Source organism: Peromyscus leucopus, chromosome 2, assembly GCF_004664715.2.
Source record: "Peromyscus leucopus breed LL Stock chromosome 2, UCI_PerLeu_2.1, whole genome shotgun sequence".
In the NCBI taxonomy this organism is placed as follows: Eukaryota; Metazoa; Chordata; class Mammalia; order Rodentia; family Cricetidae; genus Peromyscus; species Peromyscus leucopus.
In genome coordinates, this window is record NC_051064.1 from 141,305,903 (window position 1) to 141,328,139 (window position 22,237).

Sequence of the window (22,237 nt, forward strand, 5' to 3'; positions counted from 1 at the left end):
TCCCTGCACAAACATAGGGATGGTCCCTCCCCTGAGTCCCCATGCCACCTGGAGTACTCACAGATCATGCAGGAAGTGCCCCAGAAGTCAAAGCCTGTTCCTTGTCTACCAAAGGCTCCCTCCCCACCCAGTGGCTCACAGCTCACATCCACTACCACCTCCACAGACTACCTGATCCATGCCACCTGCTCTGCATCACACTTAACATTTTTCCTTAACGCCCCTCATTATTTACTCAGATAAAGCCATTTTAAAGAAAGAGAGAATTTAAATCAGGGACCCAAATGGCAAGCCAACACCAGTTACTTTAAATAAACTGAGAAACCAATGACAAATAGCACCAAACTGGATGTGAGGTGTCTTGCTACCTCACACTTCTGGAGGGCTTGTGGCCCCAGCGATGGAACTCTGTTCTTAGACAGGGCTCTGCTATGTAGCTCAGGCTAGCCTCCAGCTCATGATCTCCCTACCTCAGCCTCAAGAGTCCTGAGAAAACCAGTATGTCCCACCCTGCCCAGCTCCCAGCTCATTATCTTTTTGCTGAACAGGAGGCTAGCAGGTGGTGGCAGAGATTTCAAGATGGACGGCATCCCCTGAAGTGTCTTCCTGGGCTGGAAGGACAGGAATGAAAGAGAAGATGCGAGAGCACCCACCCCCACCCCACTCACGGTGGCAGCACCTTTCTACACCTTAAAGAAATATGGCACAAGCCGGGGGGGGGGGGGCAGTGGCGTGCACCTTTAATCCCAGCACTCAGGAAGCAGAGCCAGGTGGGGATCTCTGAGAGTTTGAGGCCAGCCCGGTCTACAGAGTGAGATCCAGGACAGCCAGGACTACATAGAGAAACGCTGTCTCGAAAAAACAAACAAACAAACAAACAAAAAACAAACAGAAAAAAAAAAAAACAAAAAACCAGCCCACCTGCGGGACTTGCTAAGGTAGAAACATCCCTCTGAACCATCCCACACAGAGGCCATCAGCCACCAGCATCCAGGAAGTTCTTGCCAAATGTCTTGTGTGGTCACAGGGACTGAACCTTGTTGACTCAGTCACATGGACACTGAGAAACTTAATTTAGTGTTTATCTTTTTTCGTGTGTGTATGTGTGTTTGCACATATGTATATGTGTGTATATGTTGGGGGAAATTATTTTAAGGTGTGTTACTTTTGTTTACATTGCACTTGTTTAACTCTGTGAAGCTGTGTTACTGTGCCTGTGTAAAACACCTGATGGTCTAATGTAGAACTGAACAGCCAATAGCAAGGCAGGAGAAAGGATGGGAGGGGATGACAGGCAGAGAGAATAAATAGAAGGAGAAATCTGGGAGAGGAGAGATCTAGGAGCAAGAGAAGGAGGAAGACATCAAGGGCCAGCCACCTAGTTACACAGCAAGACATGGAGTAAGAAATAATGAAAAGGGGTTGGGGATTTAGCTCAGTGGTACAGCATTTGCCTAGCAAGCGCAAGGCCGGGGTTCGGTCCTCAGCTCTGAAAAAGAAAAGAAAAGAAGAGAAGAGGAAAGAAAAGAAATAATGAAAAGTATACAGAAATAGAGAAAGGTAAAAGCCCAAAGGCAAAAGGTAGATGGGCTAATTTAAGAAAGCTGACAAGAAACAAGCCAAGCTAGGGCCAGGTATTTATAATTAAATATAAGACTCCATGTGTGATTTATTTGGGACCTGAGTGGTGGGGCCCTAAAAGAGCAAAAACAAACAACATGTGTATGTGTGTGTATGTACTTGTATGTATGTGTTTATGTATATTTGTGTGTATGTATATTTTTGTGTGTACACAGTGTATCCTCCACCCCACGTAGGCCTGTGTGGAGGCCAGAGGCTGATGTTGGAATATCTTCCTTCAGTTGCTTCTTCACAGGTTCTCACAGGTCTTGGAGACCCTCTTTTGTCTGGATTGTCAGATTAGCAAGCCCCTGGGACCCACCTGTCTCTGTCCTCCCCTGCAAGTCCTGGGATTATGAGTGTGCAGCATGCCTGGCTTTTTCATGGGCTCTGGGGATCCCACAGAAAGCACTCTACCCACCAAGCTATCCCCCTGGCCACAGCTGTGGCCCTAGACTGTAAGCCCCATGAAGGTCAGGACTAGCTCATTCATTCTCCTTTGGATTTTTAGAACTCATCACGGCGCCTGGTCCAGGAACCCTGCATCTTCACCTACGGCACAGAGGCAGAGGGAGGGGAGAACCAGGGAAGACCTAGCTGTCCTGAGCCTAGAAGCCACTCCCTGCAGCCCTGGCTGTCCTGGAAGCCACTAACCCTGCCTGCTCAGGCAGCCCCAGCCTCAGGAGCCTCCACACAGGCTCCCTTGCCTCTGCCTCATCCCACCTCAAGCGCCTCAGTCAGGCGACAGGCCCAGACTCCCACCCCCAGTCCTGCCATACACACCGCTTCCCCTCCCAGCAAGCAGCGACCCACTTTTCGGCAGCAGAAGTGAACAAAGAGGTCTTTGTGAAGTGGCCATCACCGCCGTCCCCACGGCGCTCCTTCCGCCCCTGCCTGGGACAGTAGGTGCCCCGTGACAATTAGCAGCTGTTCACCTGCTCTCTGGAGCCAGGCACCTGGCCTTTGGCTATTATATAGCTTGAATTTCTGCTTGACGAAATACCAGCCAGGCTGGCTCAGGCGATGAGCCATGAACGCTAACTACAAATACAGATGCCAGTCCCCTGCCTACCCCCCAGCCTGGCCTTTGTGCCCCAGAGCCTCTGAGCTACCCATCCAACCCAGCAAAATGCCAGGGCAGCCCCAGTGGACGCCTTCCTTTGGGTGGGGTGCGAGTGATCGGGAAGGAAGGGACTGATGGTACTGGTGAGATCATGGGAGCGCCCATGACGAGTGGCCATCAGAGGAGCCTCGGCTGTGACAGACCAAAGGGCAGAGAGGACAGCTTGGTAAGGGACAAACACCCAGCAGCTCAGCTGCCTCGCACCCCCGAGGCTCCTGTTATTTATGAAGCTGGGGACCCTGTCCCACCCCCATCCCCGACTGCTGCCACTCTCCACCAGCCACTAGAAGACCCCAGAAACCTTCTCCCTGGGCTCTCCTGGGACAGGAAGCTGGACCATGTTCCCCACATTACTCCACATGTGCTTAGGAAAGAGTCCTTCCCATCCCTTGCCTCTGGGTTTGCCTTGGTAACAGGGAGGACAAGCCGGGTCAGGTGCGCAATCCTGGCAGGAGGATTGTACAAGTTCAAAGCCATCGTGGACAATTTACCGAACCCCTGCATCAGAAATAAAAAGTGCTGGGTGTGGTGGCGCAAGCCTTCAAGCCCAGCACTTGGGAGGCAGAGGCAGGAGGATCTCTGTGAGTTTGAGTCCAGCCAGGTCTACCTAACAAGTTCCAGGACAACCAGGGTTGCATAGAGAGAGTCCATCTAAAAAATAACAATGACAAAGTAAAAAAAAAAAAAAAAAAAAAAAAAAGCGGTGCTGTGGCGTGGCTCAGATCACTTTGTCTATCGCACAGAAGGCCCTGGGTGCTGACATAAGTAAAACAAACTAACAAACAACTGAGGAGGAGGAGAAGGAGCTAGTGTCCTCCTCCTCTGACCCCAACATTGCTGTTCCAAGGTTTGGAACTTGGGAGGTTCTTTACAATGTCACCAGGACTGCTCTGCACTGTGTCACCTTGTCTGGGCCCTGGGCAGGGGTGCCACCACTCTCTGAGAGCCAGGGGTTGTGATTACAGCGGCCACATCTCATATGTCCTGTACCAGGCACCAAGGCTTCCTCACGTCACCTGACATGCCTGTCCCAGCAGCCTTACCCAACTTGTGTCTTTGGGGAAACCAAGGCTGGGAGCAATGACGGCCGCCTCAAGTTCATACATGGGGCACATGTTGGAGACAAGCCCTGACCAGTCAGATGCCTGCTGGAGACTAGAAGTTTCTCCATAGACAGTACCCTCTCCCATCAGTCTTGGCTCTGGTCCAGGCAATGCAGTCCTGGAAGACCCCAGTCAGGACATCGGCAGCCATGGGCAGTCCCTGAAGGGCAGCGTATCTTCCTAGAGGCTACATCAGCCCTGGCAGCCCCAGCAACCATTCATCACCCAACAGAGGTTCTGGAGAGTTCCCAGGTATAGGACCAAACGCACTTTGGCTCCCAGGCTCCAAGCACAGACCAGATCCTGGGCCTGGCTAGCAGCAACCTCTGCGTGCTGCCCACCACAGTCCAACACCAGCCTGGTCGCTCACTGGCCACCCCTTCTAGGCTCAATGGTGTATTTTTGTTCTTCCATCTTCCTTGGACCCCTCTGCACTATCAGGCATATCCTCCAACCGCTGGACAGCGAAAGACATTGTAATAAAACCACACACACACACACACACACACACACACACACACACACACACCCCTCTTAAGGCTGTCAGTTAGTTTATGATTTTGTGTCACATTTGCAGCTATGCCAAGCCGTGTGTGACCCTGTGACCTCTGGACCAAGAACTAAACAAGGGCTTGACTGTGTTCTTGTCCTCACAGCCTTCAGGGCCCGCTCGCTCGCTCATCTCCAGGCCCCATTTGTGTTACCTCCTTAATGATTCGCTCTCTCTGAACGTTTTCAAGCCAGGCAGTACTGTGTGGGTGTCCATACCCTGGGGGTCCTCCGTAGAGGTCCCTTTAGGTCTGAGGTGGCTGTTACTAGTGGAGGGGACTGTAAGATGCAAAGTCAGCCTGCAGTGGTGACATGTGACAGATGGGCGAGTCCATGTAGCCTGTCAGAAACTTCCGGACCACAACCCCCAGGGCCCACTACACAGGAGTGTGTCCTGTAAAATCTCCCTCCCTCCCCCAGCCCTCACTTTTCACTCATTTATAGTTATTTATGTGAGACAGGGTCTCATGTAGCTCTCACCGGCCTCAGACTGTGTAGCTAAGAATGACCTTGAACTCCTGATCCTCTTATCTCTAGTGTAAGATTACAGGTGTGAACCACCATTCCTGGTTTGCATGGAGCTGTTAGGCCAGCAGGCTAACAACGGAGCCACGCCCCCACTCCTAACAACGGAGCCACGCCCCCACGCCTAACAACGGAGCCACGCCCCCACTCCTAACAACGGAGCCACGCCCCCACTCTCCTGCTCTTGCCTTTTGAAAGACAAAGAAGCTAAGACAGAGGTGGTCAGGGTCAAGCCTAGGTACACTGTGCCAGGAAGTGACCTGCTCTGACCCCAATTCAAATGGGGACTGGAACTCAAGACCACTGGATACTGGGCCATAAGGAAGAGATGGAGGTGGACCCAGCAGACCTAAGTGTCCTGCCCAGTGTTTTCTAGCAGGTTCTTCTGGAGCCCTTGTTGTAGCACTGACCATTTCTGGGATGTCAATGTGCTAGTTAGTAACAGGAAACACTCAGGGCTGAGGAGGGACAGGCAGAGGTAGAGCCAGCCCCCTCACTAGGGGGGACTTGGGCTGGCCACTGGAGCTACCCAAGACTCATAACCTAGTCTGCAAGACAGGGAGGCTATCTCACCAATAGGAGTTCCAAGAGGGTGTAACACAAACTGTGGGTGCATCTATCTGGTACAGGATCGCTGCTCAATAATTCTTTTCCTTTCTCCCCCTTCCTTTTTCCTCTCCAACATCTGTCACAGCCGAGGGCAGCACCCCCTCCCCCGCCCCGGGAGCACACTGGCGATAGGAAGTCCTTTGCTCTTCCCACTGTCTTCTACAGTTGACTGGTCTGCCTAGATACCAGCCAGAGTGACTGTGCCCAGTCAGTGCACAGAACTGGACAGCAGGAACATTCTCATACTGCCAGAGGCGGGGGACAGGGCTTGGGGTAGACCTCATTCATTCATTTGATGGCCACTCTAACGATCTACCAGTCTTCTGCAAAAAAGGCTGTTGTTCCAACAGCAGAAGGCTTTCCTCGACAGGAAGTCCTCTTGTGTATCCGGACTAAATCTCACATGCTGCAAACCTTGTCACGTGCCTTCTGGAGAAGCAGAAAAGCTGCCTGTTGGCTCCTTTAAGCTGGCACGTGTGTCTAAAGGTTAAAGATGACCTATTGATCTATAGAGCCCTGTGCTGGGCACCACTATGTGTTAGGGGAAGAAGCAGTAATGAGCAGAAACAAACAAGGCCCCTGTCTCACTCAGTAGAGGTGACAATGTGGGTCTCAGATGGCACTCAGTGGAAAGACAGAGCACAGGGATGGGACCAGCCACCTCTAGCCAATGGACCACATGGCCCTCCACACACACAGGGTCCGTGCTGCTCTTTGAAGGAAGTTGGCACCACCTCCAGAGTGGCTGATGAGGAGAGTGTGGAGGTTCCCGTCCAACACCTTGAGCTGGACATGCCAGGAGGTGACTGTGGCTAACACAGGGATCCCCCCTACCAGAACCTCTAGCAAATGCCTCTGAGCTGTAACTGGTTCATCTCAGCTCTCTTCCTGAGAGGAGAGTCTCACCAGCACCAGGCCCTGGGAAATGACAGAGGTCAGCTTCTGAGGGCCTCATTGGCAAGGAGAGCATCTAAGTAGTTCTCTGTCTTCTCGATGCTGCATGTTCAGGTTCCATCTGATGATCCTGTCTTGGGGAGTCCTGACCTGAGGGCCACACTTGCCTATAGCTGAGGCCACTTCTTCCTGGAGACACCGCAGTGCAGTGGGGAGCAGCTGGGGGGGGGGTCATGGAGCCCAAAGAGCTCGGCTCACTCACTGACACGTAGTTTGGAATTGCGTCTCAATCAAACCCAGAGCAGACCTGTGTGCCTAGGAGGTGGGAGAGAGCTGGCAGACATGCCAGCACAGATTCCTTCCCGGGCTAAGATCGAGCCTCCTCGACAGGGCCCTGCTCCTGCCCTTTCTCTGCTGCTCTGGGCTCCATAGTGACTGCCTTCAGTTCCTCACTTTGCACCCAGGGTCCTTCTACGGAGCCTTGACCAGCCAGGAGACGCCTCTGATCTACTGGAAACATACAGTGGGGCCTTGTCACCCTGTTTGTGCCCTGAAATTTATTCCTAGGAATGGGAACCCCCCCTCAGGAGTGATACCCTAGGCTTCACCATCTGTGGTTGAAATGGAAAGAAGGCCCAGCACCTTCGGCACCCGCTCCAAGTGGTTGCGGCTGCCTTCAAGGACCACCGTGCAGGTGTGTGTGGACTGCTTCAGACCTGGCAGAAACTCCAAGTCTCCACTCACAAAGGGTTCTCAGTTTGGCTTTTGTTTTAAGGGGGGAGGGCGAGAGTGGGGGACAGGAGAGAGGGAGAGTGGGGGAGGGGAGAGAAGGGAAGGGAAGGGAAGGGAAGGGAAGGGAAGGGAAGGGAAGGGAAGGGAAGGGAAGGGAAGGGAAGGGAAGGGAAGGGAAGGGAAGAAAAAGCCCAGAAAGGAAGGGAAGGTAGTGGGAAAAGAAGGGTTGGGAAAGAAAAGAGAGAGGAGTTCATCTTTTCAGGAACGTGTTCTCCCACCCCACTCCCCACCCCGCTACACACTGGGATGAGGTCATGCTTGTTGGTCCTTCTCTTTGCAGACATACCCTGCCCCCAGCAGATGCCCACTGATTTTCTTAATGATGACAGTGTCTACCAGGGACACGCCCTCGCCCATCTGTGCAGATGAACACACTGAATAATTCTCTTTCACCTTGAGTTTGGTGAAGGGTGAAGTATGCAGACAGACCTGGTTCCCTCAGCCATCCTCAGGGCTGGGCCTGAGGAAATCGGGAGGATCAATCTTCCCAGGGCAAGGAGCCCAGGCTAGGAGGCAGACAGCCCAATGCTGGCCCCCTGCTCATCCCTTACTGACTGGGTGACTTTGGCAAAGTCACTTAACTCCCCTGAACCTCAGTTTCCCCCTCTGCAAAATGGGGCTAATTTTATGTCTCAGAGGGAGGAATAAATGTGAAAGAAACACTTGACTAGAGTACTCACAGCCCCTTCCTCCATTAAGCAAAGGATCCACCTCCCACGGAGCTGTAAGCATCATTATGGTGGGTGCTCCCTTGCTTGGTCAGGTCCACATCCCCACTGCAAAGCTCCATCCCACCATACTGCACACAATATGATGGGCTGAGTCTACAAATGAGTGTTCAGTGGGCTGGGGAGCAGCAGAGGGGCAGAGGGGAAAGTCAGACTGCTGGCCATCGAATTAAAGACCCCCGGGCATCCCTAAGACCAGTGAGCAGAAACACTGCCCCCCTGCAGTTGAAGTTCTGGATGGATACAAACCAGAACATCTCCTTAAACCCCATCACCTCCCCTTCCCCTCTCTGCCAGGGCTCGCCGGAGTCCAGTGAGACTCAAGTGTGCATGCAATCCATCTTCTGAGTCAGGGGATCCAGGCAGAAAGGCATCCTTTAGAGGGCACCTGATAGCCTTAGCCAGAACACCCTGCCCACTGGGAACAGTAAAAAGAGGGCCTGGGGCAGGGCCAGGAGGGAACTGGAAGGAGCTATGCTTCTGTTGTGATTAATCTTAAAGAATGGAGCCTCAGTTTCCTAATCTGTAGAAAAAAAGGTTTGTGAACCCATCTTGAGGGCAGGGATGAGGACAGGCCACTACAATGGGAACTACTGAGGGGAAAAATCAAAATCAAACCACCCGATTCCAGCTAGGATACCAGGACAGGAGTGGTCTAGGTTTGTATTTAAAAAAAAAAAAAAATTACTGTGAACAAAGACTTCCAGGTCCAGGCACCGGCCTAAACCAAACTAGGTCAGCATAGAAACATAGCACCCTGCTCAAGGCAGTGGGATCTTAGGGGTGGAGGTGAAAGCCACAAAGTTCAGTGACCCTGGAACTCAGAAGTTGCTCTGAGCCTACTAGAAACTCCCTTTTATAGTAATTCGATCTCCCAGGGAAATCTTCTTGGGTGTGGGGAGGTGCGGTTTAGGAAGGGGCGTGACCATGGGGGCGTAGTGGTGGATAGGGGTCCGATAGTCAGTCTTGGCCAAGCCCCTAGTCAGTCCCTAGCAGCAGCGGGTGGAGACACACAGAGTGTGGTGTCCCCGAGCGGTGAGGGTGTGTGTGTGTGTGTGTGTGTGTGTGTGTGTGTGTGTGTGTGTGTGTGCAGAGAAGTCAGTATACCTGCTCATAGAGCAGAATCCCCCACCCGCCGCCGCCGCCTTCGTGAGCATCGTGGAACCAGCCCTCAGCCCACACCTGATGACACCCAGCTGCAGAACTGGAGCTTGTAGAGCCGCGCAGCCCCCAGCACCATGGACTCCAGCAGGCCAGGTCTCTGGACCCTTTTAGCTCTACTTAGGTCTGCCCGGCGCCCACTGCTTTCAGTGGAGAATGTTTCAAGGCCGAACCAGGCAAGTCTAAAGAGCCTCATCTCTCCCTCTACCTCCTCAGCCTGACGCACTTTCTCTCTTTAGGGACACTGTGCAGTGTGCGGTTTCCTTTTACCCAGATCAAGATACTTCAGGGGGTCCCTAGGCGATGTTGGAGCCCAGAGAAGAGCCTGGTGGTAGGAAGTGGGGCACAGGAGTGTTGCAAAGACACTTCTCCAACTCAGCCTTTTTGCCCTGCCACCACAATGGTCGTACCCCTCCAGCGGAAATGACTGTCTGTGTCCTTCTCAGGGAGGGCCAATGTGCTTTCTGGGTGCGCTGCCTGGAATCCACCCTCCCACATCTTCCCAGGCATCCCCTGGCAGGTGGCTCCGCAAAGCTACGCCAGATGCACGGATCGTGGGCATCGCGACCGCCTGCAGGAAAGGCGCCCTCCTCCGGCATAGCCCGCTGGTTCACGCCTCGAAAGGACCTCCTCTTGCTCCTGCCTCCCGTGATGGCCTAGCCTGGAAAGGGAAAGTGGATCTTTCCCGGAGGATCTCAAAAAGAGAAGCCTCTGTCACCTCGGGGTCCCTGCGACCAGCACAAAGTTTTGAGACCGAGAGATGTGGGACTGCGGAGCTGAGAGGCGACGTGTACCCCCACCCGCGAGTCCCAGTTCCACGCGTTCACCCGGGTGCCGGGAGACAGCGCTTCCCGCAGCCCGCAGAAGCTAGCGGAGCGGAGCTGAGACGCCAGTGCGCCGGGATATAGCTCTCTGCAGCCAAGCTGGAGACCAGGGCTGGCGGCTCAGGCGCGAGCTCACAGGGTGGGGTCCTGACGCAGTCGGGGTTCCCCACCCGGCTCTTTCCATTCCCTCCCCTGCTTCTTTTTACCATGCGCATTCCAGGTTGAGGGAATGGGGTAATTCCGTCCTGTCCCCAACCCCCAATCCCGCTCCCTGTAGCGTCCAGGTGAGGGCTCCAGTGCGTTTCCACAAAGCCCAGAGCCTTCACGGGAGCGCTGGGACCCGGACCCTCCCACACATCATCTTTCTTTCAAGAGGCATCCCAAAGGGGGAGCCCTCGCTCCCAAAGTTACAGCGAGATTTGACACACTTCAGAAAGTATTTGCTCCCATAAAGGATAGGAGGTACAAAGTACCTGCCTGACTTTCCTTGAGGGTCACACCAGCCCCTCCCCCATTGCCTACAGGACCCACACCTACACTCAAATCCTCCCATCAGTAGACGAAGCCCTTTCAGTAGACTGAGGAGGTTGGAAGAGTGCAAGTAATTTTAGGGGCACGCCCCTCGGAGGACAATCTCAGAGCTCATCTAGGCCCTTCCCAGTATGGGGGACAAGGACTGACCCTCCACTATGGCCTAAACGGGACAGAGGCCAAGGCCCTATTGAAGACAATGGCTACTTTCACACCCTCCCACCTTCCGGGGGAGCCATACTCTGATTTCAAAACCAGTGGTTGTGGCTGGACTTGGAGAAGGCCTCTCTCTTTACGCCCCCTGGAATCCCTTCCGATGACTTTGTTGGCCCTGCCTCTGCCCTGCTGGGCAGGCATCTGCCCCTGTTCCCTGCTGGAAAGGTCGCCAGGTTTGGCTTCCCGTCATTTAAGACCCACCAGAGGGCAGTGCTGGGCAGGATGCCCCTCCTCCCAGACGGCCCCAACCCCGGCACCCTAGTTGCCCAGCACGGCTAGCTCTGGGCAACTCTTTGGGGTTCAGTTGCCTTCCATTTGGTTAACCCAGGGCCAAGTCCATGCAGGACACAGAAAGAGAGAGAGACACAGCCGTACTGTTGGATCCCCTCCAGCCCCAGATGTGATCACAGTTCTCTGCACACAGAGCCCCAGGCTCCCTCAGCACCTGCTCCCAGACCACAAGCTCATAGGACCTGAAGTCCTAGACTACCACGTGTAGGTAGGCACACTCCTGCCCCCGAATCACAGAAACACAGTCACCAGCTTTCACGCAGCCCTCCGGGGGCCAGCAAGCACACCCAAGACACACGTGAAACGCCACACCTCACACATCCTCCCCTTAATAGGTTCACACATGGCGTTGACACTCACTCACACACTTCATACCCTCACGAAGGAGTTCACACCCCCAAACACTCAGACTTTCTCTCCCACACCTCCATGTAACTGATCTAGACTCTCCGACACCCTTCACAAACACAGACCCACACACCACCACACAGGCACATCTGAATGGACTCCCCTGCCCTCTCCACACACAGCTGATTCTTGGACACTCACATACAGACGCAACACACACACACACACACACACACACACACACACACACACACACACCCTGGCACAGACCCACTCCAGGACTGTGCCTGCAGCCCGAGACTCGCAGAGCCGCCCTGGCCCGCGCCCTTCTCGGTCCCCGCGCGCGTCCCCTGGCCCCGGGCTCCCGCGGGCGCCCGCACACTCACCGCGCGCCAGGTCCAGGATCGCGGCTAGCAGCAGACAGGCGGCGCGGCGGAGGCTTGGAGCAGCTCGCATGGTGCCCAGGAGCTGGCGGCGCTGGCCGGGGCGGCGGTGGCGGCGATCGTGGTGGCGGCTGTGGGTCCCCTCGCCATGGGCTCAGACGCGCTTGTGACCCGGGCCGCCGGCCGTGGCGGTGACGGGTAGCGAGGGGCGCCACGGGGACGTCCCCATGCTACCGCGGCCCGGCCGCCAGGCTGCCCCGGGCTGCTCCGGGTTGTTAACGGGCTGCACCACCGGGTTGCTCTGGGCTGCACTAGGATGCTCCGGGCTGCACCAGATGGACTGACTGCACCGGCTGCGCCGGGCTGCTCTGCGATGCGCCGACTGCTCTGGGCTGCACCGGACCTGGTCGGGGCGCGCAGCTGCTGCCGGCTGGTTGGTTGCGCTCGGCACCCACGGCGGCCGGAGTCGGATCCGTGGCGGCAGCGGCGGAGTTTGGAGCCGAAGCTCTGCCCGCGCCGCCGCGCTCTGCCCCGCGCTCGCTCTTCTCGCGCCCCCTCCTCTCCCTCCTTCCCCGCCGCCCCGCCCCCCAGCCCCCGCCCCCTGCGCCGCTCTCGCCGCTGTATTCTACAGACTTTTCTTTAATCCGTTCTGGGCTGTTCGGCTCTCGTCCGCTAAGCCGATTTATTGCAGAGAGGAGAACTCGCCCCCCCCCCATCGGCTCCTACCCCCTACCCACCCACCCCCGTCACATTACAACTGCTTGCTTGTGAGCCGCATCCACCTACACACACACACACACACACACACACACACACACACACACACCCAAGCTTTTGCTCCACCCGAACACCCCCCCCTACTCCACCTGGCGGTGTCTCTGGACGCCCCCTTGATAGATGCGAGCACCCTCCCTCTAGAAAGAGACGCTTTCCCCGGCGGGATGTGGATCTGTGGGTCCTGGGGCTGGCTTTGGCACCATGAATGTCCTCCTTAGGGGCTTCGGGGCTTCAGTGTTCCACAAATAAGGGATCCACCCCCGCGCCCCGCGCAGCTGCATTCTGCATCCAGGCAGGACCGGGCAAGAGAGGCACGACTGTTTTCTTCTGTCAGAGACCAAGCTGTCACCTTCTAATCAGGCCTGACACCCCAGCTCCTCCACTTGAGAAGTGGGGGGTTGAACCTTGTGTCAGATCATTGCTCTGGTGGCCACCCACAGATCATACACACCATTAAGCCTGGGCCCAAGATGGCCTTCGGGGCTCCTGCCACGTGAAGAGTAGCCCGGTGCTCTTAGTTTTGGGGGTGGGCGGCGGCGGGGGGGGGTAGTGAAGCTACACAAGGGACCATGAGTTTGACTGACAAGATTCAGAATGGCCGGTAGAACGAGGGGGTAAATCTGGGCCCAGAAACCAAGACCCAGGGCTCCTTATACCGCGCTCTCCTGGGAAGTCCCAACTCTTCTATTTGCTAGACTGCTGCATCCATTTGTTGCTCAGTTTACTCAGCTGGGCAATGGGTACACTGCCAGTTCCACTGGCTGCGGTCCTCGGGAGACAGGTGGGCAGTGGGCAGTGGTTTGGCAGGTGCTGGGAGAGACGTGTGCTAGGATGCCCCACGGAGTGACCCGATCCCTTCCTTTGCCCTCTGCAGCCTGCCTCAGCACGTGGTCTCCCAAGGCAGCTAGCTGCAGCTCAGGCTTGCTCAGCGGCTCTGCTCCAGGGAAGGAGCGATTTGCATTTATTTAGATCTGAACGCATACGTTCACCTGACAAGCTTTAGAATGATCCTCTCAGTAAAATAATAATAATGATCGTAATAAACCCTTATAAATAGGTGTTTGATTACAGTTTGTCCCTATGTGGGTATTTTTTTTTTTTTTTTTTTGAATCAGACTAATTGGTTGCCAGCCTGATTGGGCTGGATCTGGCTTGAACACTGGAGTCTTGGGCCTTTATCCTTCCTCTCACAGATCTTTGCTTCCTCTTGACCCTCCCCCAAGACTCATCTTCTCCAAGCCGCTGAGGGTGAGCTTGAGGGCATCTCTCTCTCCCCAAATCTTCTTTCTGACCTAACCCAGCCATGGGAAGAGCACAACCGTTGCCTTTCTGGTCCTGCCCATCCCTCCCTTCCACCTCTCTGCTTCTGCCTCAGGAAAAAGCTATCCAGCTTTCTAAGCCCTCTGTGTGAGAGGCTCCCGGGCTGAGGAGTTCCAAGTCCTAATGCTTCCCCCCCCCCCCCGCAGCCCTCCTCCGCCCCCCCCCCCGCCGCCCCCCGTTGCCCCCCGCTGCCCCCCCGCCCCCCCACCTCATACCCAGCTGAGCTTAAAGGAAATGCATGCATTGCTGTGTGATTATTCCTGCTCTCAAAGCTGCAATGGAGAGTCAGCCAGGTGAGGGGGGACAGGCCAGAGTTCCTCAGGTGACGCCTGAGTGGGTAAGGCTTCCTGGCTACACCTACCCAGCCCTGCCATTGGGGGATGAGAGGAGCAGGCAGTGCTTGTAGCCCCTGCCTACCTGGGTGATATTAGCTCCCTGTCAGCCCCACCCTCAACCAGCTGGGAGAGAGCCCTGGGGAGCTTCAGAGGGCCAGGGTGTTGCCTCCATGGAGCCCTTCTGAGAATAGCATCTGTGGGGAGGGTAGATAGGAGAAAAAGTTTGAAATCAAAGAAATGTGTTGCCAGGTCTTGGGCTTGGAATTTGGACACCTCAGTGGACTCACCTTCATCCCCAAGTCCTCTTGACTGTCCACACTGTCCTTGAACATCACCCTATGTAAAAAGGACTGGTCACCCTCACCGGTGGCACATAGTAGGTCTTCACTGAGTATTGAATGGATGGAAGAATGAATGAAAGGCTGAATGAGAGAAGATCACTGGCTTGTCCCTTATCTCTGAGCTCAAGCTTGTCCTCGGTGACAAGCTGTGACCACAAACCTTCTCAGAGGCCCAGGACTGTGAAGCCCAGCAGGGCCCACCAAAGAAAAGACATCTCGCCCAGGTGCAGAGTCGGTTCCCCCAGAAGAGGCCGGGCTGCCAACGCACGCCTATTACCATATGGTAATGATAACAGCAACAGCCCGCCTCCCCGCTCAGCCAGCAGCCCCGCCCCTCCAGCTCCATAAAGCACCGTTCCGGAGCCCTTTCTTCCGCGGCACAGAAAGGCGACTCCGAAGCGCAGGGAGTCAGTTAGCAGGGGGCACGGGGTGACTGAGCAAAGGAAAAGTCACCCAGGGCAGCCATGGGCTTTTAATTTAGTTTCTGTCTACTAATGGACCTGCTGCCCGCCAGAGGCAGGCCTTCCTTTTTCTGTCCTGGTACTCAGACTCATGAGTCACAGTGGGCCACGCCTCTTTCTTGGGCTCTGGCCCAGCTGGAGCCACGGGCCTCTAGGCAGCCAAGGTGCAGCTGTCTGCCTGCCCCCAGCTGTGACCCCGCCCTAGTCCTCTGTCCTTGGTGCTGAGACGGGCTCCCCCAACAGAGGGTGCTAACACACAAAGCAACCTTCTCCGCCCCACTCCAGGGATGGCCGGTGCAGGTCACTTTTAGTTCGCTTCCTTCCGGAGAGCGGAGAGCCGAGAGCGGAGAGCGGAGGGAGAGCGGAGAGCAGCGGAGAGCGTACCATTGGCTCTCACAGACTGGTTCCGAGGGGTGGGCTTAGTAAGCTTGGGGACTACTACTTAGTGAGGTAGAGAGTTCGGGGACCTGCCTCTGGTGCCAGGCTCTGGCAGAGAATTTAGCATGTGAAACAGTGGGTTCTATTTTAGAGACGAGAAAACTGAGGCACAAACAAGTTAAGCAACTTTTCCAGGACACAGCTAGTGACAGACCCAGAGTCTAAGCCAGGATGCACTTCAGAGCTAGAGCTCTTGCATAGCCTCCTAGGCCAGCCCACATCTGCCATCGCCACAAGGGACCCGCGTGTATACACAGGCCAGATGGAAACACTTTCACAAGTCCATTGCGTCCATTTCTTTTATCCCACATAATCATCATGAAAGCTCTCCATGACAATAATTTGTAGATAAGAAAACTGAGTCTCAGAGATACCAGGAGAATCATGTAGAGTGGGTAAGGCAGGGGATTCTGAGCATAGGGACAGGTGTGTGCCCAAAGGATCTCTCTCTCTCTCTCTCTCTCTCTCTCTCTCCCCTCTCCCTCTCCCTCTCCCTCTCCCTCTCCCTCTCTCTCCTTCTCTCTCCCTGCCTCTCTGCCTCTTTCTACTTCTTTCTCTCTCTCTTGCCCTCCCGTACTTCTCTTTATACCGTGAATGAACACCACCAGCATGCATCCCAGGCAGGACCAGCTCTTTATTCTTTGCCTAAATTCAACACAACTGGAAGTTATGGCATGACCCAAATCAATCGTGAGTCGGCCACTTGGAGTTAAGGCTCACTTCATGTCCTTAACAGACTTGACCCCATCTACACTCTCAGGCTTCCACACATGTCTGCAGAAGAGGACCCCACAGGCTTTGGTGGGAATCTCTAGAGATGTACATGGGGGTGCTAGCTATCATTCACCTAGAGGAAGGAGTTGGAGGCCAGTGTTCTCCAAACAGGGTCCTAAGGACCATTTCCAAGCTTGTAATAAAAATTCTTGGAAAGAGGATTCCATGGCTAAATCTATTGGAAAATGCCAAGTAGTCCCCTCAGCCCACAAGAGCACAGTAAAGGCTCCGAGGAGTCCTTCAGTTCTTCACCTGTTTCTAGCTTTATTAGGTGGGAATCTGTTTTTGTTTGACAACCCTCTTCTTACCAATTCTTATTAACACTTGTGCCCCAGGATTCTGTTTGTGGCAAGGTGGGGAGCATTGCTCTGGACAAACCTTTGGGTGCCTCTGCAGACAGGTGACAGCAACAGCGAATAGAAATGACCACCACCGACTGACTACATGTCGTCCCACTTACTGAGTGCAGCCTGCCAGGCTAGGTGCTTTGTGTGTACTACTTAATGGAGCCCTGCACAGCCCTGTGGAGCAGATTCTATCTGCACATCCATCGAATAGACAAGGAAGTAAAAGCACTGAGAGTGAAGCCATTGCCCAAGGTCACCTGCCTGGTACATGGTAAAGCTGGCATCTAAAACCAGAAGACCTCTGCTGACCTGTCTCTGCTTCCAGATCTGTTTCCCGGCCCATTTTCTCCAACCCACCTGACTCACTCCACTCTCCATCGCTGCAGCTGGAGATGTCTGCTCTCTGTCCTCATGGGGCATTGCAGTCCTAATGTGTGCAGGACCACAGCTGATTCATTTCTGATCATTTGTGCCAAAAAAAGATCAAAAGTGACTATTGGAAGGAAGGAAGGAAGGAAGGAAGGAAGGAGAGAAGGAAGGAAGGAAGGAAAGAAGGGAGGAAGATATGAATGGATAAATGGGTGATTGATGAGTAATTGAATGGATGGGTAGATAGATTGTGGGTAGATGGATGGGAAATAGATAAGAGGATGGGAAGATGGGTAGGGATGATGATGATGATGGTGATGATAATGAAGATAGATAGATAGATAGATAGATAAATAGATAGATAGATAGATGGATAGATAGATAGATAGATAGATAGATAGATAGATAGATAGATAGATAATAGACAGACAGGAATCTATATATAATTGGATTGATGGATAACTGAATAAATGGATGGATGGATGGATGTAAGAATAGTGGGTAGATTGACAGGTGGATGGATAGACAGATGAGTAGATGAACTGAGAAATTTATTGAGTGATGAATAGATGAATGAATGGATGAGCAATGGGATGGATGAACAGGTAGACAGATCATAGAAAGGCATGGTAGATGTGCACAGAGATGTGGAAGGATGAATATAGATTAGAAATCATCAGCAGGATTTATTCTTTTCCTTTACGCTGCATTGTCTGGCTGTGAAGAAGTAGGCCAGCAGGTGCTAATCATTACCAGAGGTGCCAGTAGACACAGTCAAGTGAGTGACTTAAAACATGGGCTCTGGGTTTGAGCTGCCTAGACTCGAATCCTGGTCTCAACTCTCTGAAAGGCGATTTCTGACTGGAAAATAGAAAGGAAGCACTCTCTTCCTATCCAATGTGACAAATGTGAATTGATCACATTACTATACCTGCCTGGGCAGTCTCCTCATCCTCCTCACCTGTAACATATGGATGGGACAAGAGTGACCAGTGTGGCTTGTAGTCAAATCAGATGATGCTCAAACCACGAGGATCAGCTGTGGCTCTTGAACCTGCACCCGAGGCAGTCAGAAGCACAGTGGTGTTACAATGACTCATGATCCAGTTGCTTCTGTGGTCCTCAGTTGCCCTCCCAGCCTCTGCAGTGGAGGGGGAGGGGTTGCTGGACTACAGTGGTCTCAAGAGACTTGCAAAGTGTTGGCTATAATCCGAAACCAAAGGAGGGGGAGCCAACTCATTTTCATCTACAACACTTTACAGAATTATTCCATCCATTTGTGGCTTTAGACTCTAGTCTCTGAATTAACATTTCTGGGCCGAAATCTGAGGTCAGCCTTGGACATTCCCTTGCCTACTTTCCCGACACTCTGCAATTTTGCACATTACCAATAGGTGGCGCCATGGAACATGCGATTTCCCCCATATTTTTAGCCTTTTGTATAGGAGGCCCTGGTTCCATAAAATGAATCAGCTTCTTAGTCCATAAATTCCTTAGGTGTCAGTGTTTCCAAGACAAGGCATGATATCCCCAGACATTCGCCCAGTTAGTCACCATTGTGTGATGGACGAGGAAATACTGTGGATGAGGAAACTGAGTGCCAGGGAGAGGCTCCACGAAATATGCATGGAGGGGCATGTTGTCCCCACTACATAGAAGGGCGGGGTTTTCCCACCATGAATCTTGTCTCCCGGGTCTCACTGAATGTTCCGGAAGATCTCGGCTCACTATACCTCCTTCCGTGAGACTTCTCTGTTGCTTTTCATGCAGGCCCTGGGTCACATGTTCGGAAACTGAGAAGGGAGGTCTGACTATCCAGGTTAACATGCAATTGGGAGCACAATGGTGTGTGTGCCCAAGGCTTTGATTAATTCCAGAAGTCTTACGGTGAAGCCCCACAGCCTCTGCCCTCCACACAACTTGCTTTCTGTCTCCTGTCTTCAGGTCCCGAAGTGTCAGAGAAAAATCCCATCAATTTACAATATGGACAAGTAGATGATTTCTTTTCTATAGGTCTCATGATTCCCATTGGGAAGAGGCAAAGGCCGGGCTGGCTCTCCCTGACAGCTGAGACAGATCACTTCCTTCTCACTTCTGTCTCATTCCTCTTTGGCCACTAATGAAGCAGAGATGTCATTTGTGGCACTGAGCTGGGCTTCCTGGATGAGGTGAGACCCTGAAGCTCTGGAGGTGTCAGGTTAGCTAGGGAGGGAGTAATTTGGGGGGAAGAATCACCCATAGGAAGCCTTCCAGGCACACCACACCACAGTTCACCATTGAAGAACAGCGGGCAACTAGAGTCTGGGCAGGAGGCCAGAAGGTTAGTCGGTATCTCTGGAGACTGCTCAGAGCCATGTGTGGAAGAGAATATCGGGAACAGCTCTGACAGTGGGAGACAGTGTTGACTGATCTTGGGATCTGGTGATGTTTGACATTTGATCCATCCAGATGACGGATTCCCAGATCCTAGAGTTCATGCCATCCTTGCAGCTCACTGGCATCACACTCTGCTATGGGCAGGTGACAAAAACCGTCCTGCGGACCCCAACAGATTACTCAGCTCTCCCTCCATGCCTGGCTCTTGTCCTCTGTCCATCCCCTCTTTCCAGAGGAGGGAGTGACTTTGCAGAGAAGTGGCTGGTGAATCAGGCTGGGGGATTTCCAAAAACAGAGGCTACAGGATGCAGAGCAGAGAGTTTCTTGTTCCTCAAAGTGTCTGTCGCTTTGAAGGGGAACTGATGGACACCAGCTGGAGACAGAGCCTTGTTAGTCCTTTTTAGACATCCATCAAAGGTAACCAGGTTGGAGCATGACAGCGCAGCACAGTTGCATATGACCAAACCCTTTGTTTAGTGTTTGATGGTTTAGAGAGAGTCTTGTTATGAAGCCTTGGCTGCCCTTGATCTCATCAAGTTCTCTTCCAAGTGCTGGGGTTACAGACCTACATCACCACGTCCTGTTTGCCAACAAGTTTGTACCAGTGGTTCTTAAAGTTCACCACTATAGTTCAAGGGAACTAAAGGCTATGTAGGCTCATGAAGCTGAGTGCCAGGGACAGAGAACAGAAAGACTTGGTCTCCACCATGAGGCACTCACAGTCGGCAGGACGGGGTGCCAGCATTGGGGTACCCATTTGCACCTCTAGGCAGACCTCCATGCCTGCTTTCCACTTGGTCTCTGTCCCTCACCCTGGTGTCCTCCAAATCCTCTATGCTCCAGTCTCAGCCCACATAAAACCCCGTTCCTGAAAGGGAGAGCGAGGGTCCTCAGACTGGCCTTTGCTCACTTCCTGAGCCTAGCTCTACCCATGGACATAGCTCATGTCCCCAGACAGAGCAGCAGTGACAAACTGAGGAGATAGCACCCACAGAGTCCTACCCTGTATAACCAGTAGACTCTGGCCTGTAGCCTCAGACTAGCTCCTGTGGCCTCCAGCTCCTTATAAAATCACTGCTGGGACATTGCTCCCCCTCTCATATTCTGGGGATCAAATTCAAGGCTTCACAGATCTTAGGCACATGTCCCACGAACTGAGCTACAGTCCCAGTTGTTTTGGTTTGTTAGATTTGAGACAAGGTCCTACTAAGCTATCCAGAATGACCTCCAACCTTCGGAGTTAGAGCTCCACCCTCCTGAATGGCTGTGACTAAAGCCTCAGCAGCCCAGCCAGCTCACTCTCTGGCACAGAACTTTATTCATGTGATTCCCTCAGACTGGAGCACCCTTCGCAGGCCACCCACCCACTCCTATCTCTCTTGCCCCACCCCTGGCACAGGAGATCTTCTGCCCAGGAAGCTGGCTGATTCTTCCTCAGGCTCGGAGCTTAGGTTTGTCTCCACTGGCTCAGGACACCCATGGTGGCGCCTTCACCAGGCTCTCACTACTCTGTGCTGCCCCAGTGGGTCAGGAGGATGGTGGGAAGAAGGGCAGAGTGGAAGGAGAAGGAAAGAGGAGCGCAAAGCCTCAGTCCGCAGGGCTCTGACCCGGCACATACGACCCCGTCAGGCCAGGGGAAGGTCGCAGCAGCCAGGGTGAGTCCATCCCCTCCTGGAATAGTCCTTAATGATAGCACCAAAGGTGCTGGGCCTTTATCAAGTACATTCTCCCTCATTGCAGCCTCTAACTCTCTCCTTGAAGCATGAAGTGACTCTTGAGGGACAGGATTTGGGGAGTGCAGGTGGCCAGAGCCCCCGATGCCTACAGCCTCTGTCAGGGAGTGAGCTCAGGGGTATGTGAAAGATGTGTGTGAAGGACACATCCCAGAGCACCCAAGCCAAGGGTATCCATGGCACTTGCTTCGACAGAAGTCCAGAACTTCGTTATCAAGACAATCAAACAGTCCCTCCTCCCCACTGCCCCCTCACAATGTCAGGAGGGACGAGGTCTCTCCTGAGAGCCATTCTTCTCGGTGGTTCGATAAGCCCCATATTTCACACCCCGAGTGGCTGCCTTTCAGTGGTGGGTTGAAGTGGTTTTATTTTTATCGAGCACACAGGCATATAAATATGTACAAGGCACACAGAAGCACTTTAGGGTCTCTGGAAGGATGCACTGTGTGGTAGAGGAAACAGCATGACAAGTTCACACAGGGCACAGACTCCATGGATAAAGATGCCTGCCACCTTCCCCGGCCCATCTCCTAGAGAGGTGCCCTCTGCCCTCATACCTGGGCCAACTTTTCCAAAACAAAACTTAAAAAATAAAACAAGTTTTTGAAGATCTGTCTTCCCACCTTTACATTGCCACCTAGCAGCCATGTGACCTTGGAAAAAGTCCTTCCCCTGTATCTAGCTCGGAATGGAGAGCTATACCCTGAGGTTAACTCTGCCTCCCTATAAACTTCCCAGTATTTTTTTTTCTCTTAAGGAACAAATATGATGAAGAATTTGCAGTAGGATCTGAGAATGCTAATATCACAAGTCTAAGAGGCTTATCACGAATCCTCCCCAGCCACGCTTCGTGATGGCGCAGGCCAGCTGCAGTAATGCCAGCAATGGATGCTCTGGGTGTTCCTGCCTCCGCACCCATGGGGAGAGGAGCAGGGGAGGGAGAGCAACTGCAGATCTCCCGTGACAGGGCCTGGCGCTTTACATACATTATTGAACTTAAACATGGCTGCGACCCTGAGTGGGAGGTATGATTCCTGCTTATGGAGGAGGTCGGAGGTCAGAGAGACAAAAGAGATTAATGAGCTGGAGAGCCCAGGCTTGAGTGAAGGGCATTTCGATGCTTTCCCATAGGTAGCCACAGGTAACTGCTCTCTCCTGGGAGGCCACATCATACCTGAGAATGTCTAGCTAAAATGTTCCACCAGACTGCTGGTGGAAGAGCCCACTCATGGAAGTGAGGGATGAGGAGATGTCTGTGGAGACTACTGC

At 53.5% G+C, this 22,237-nt stretch overlaps 1 protein-coding gene across 1 annotated transcript in view; it reads right to left on the bottom strand.

The window, feature by feature from the left end:
- The window catches only part of Igsf21 (immunoglobin superfamily member 21), a 222,401-nt gene extending 210,186 nt beyond the window's left edge, over positions 1-12,215 (bottom strand). Inside the window, exon 1 of the mRNA XM_028880731.2 lies at positions 11,701-12,215. Coding sequence (XP_028736564.1) covers positions 11,701-11,770 — 70 coding nt within the window. The 5' untranslated portion in view covers positions 11,771-12,215. The remainder of the gene's footprint in view (positions 1-11,700) is intronic.
- Between the last annotated feature and the right edge of the window lie 10,022 nt (positions 12,216-22,237).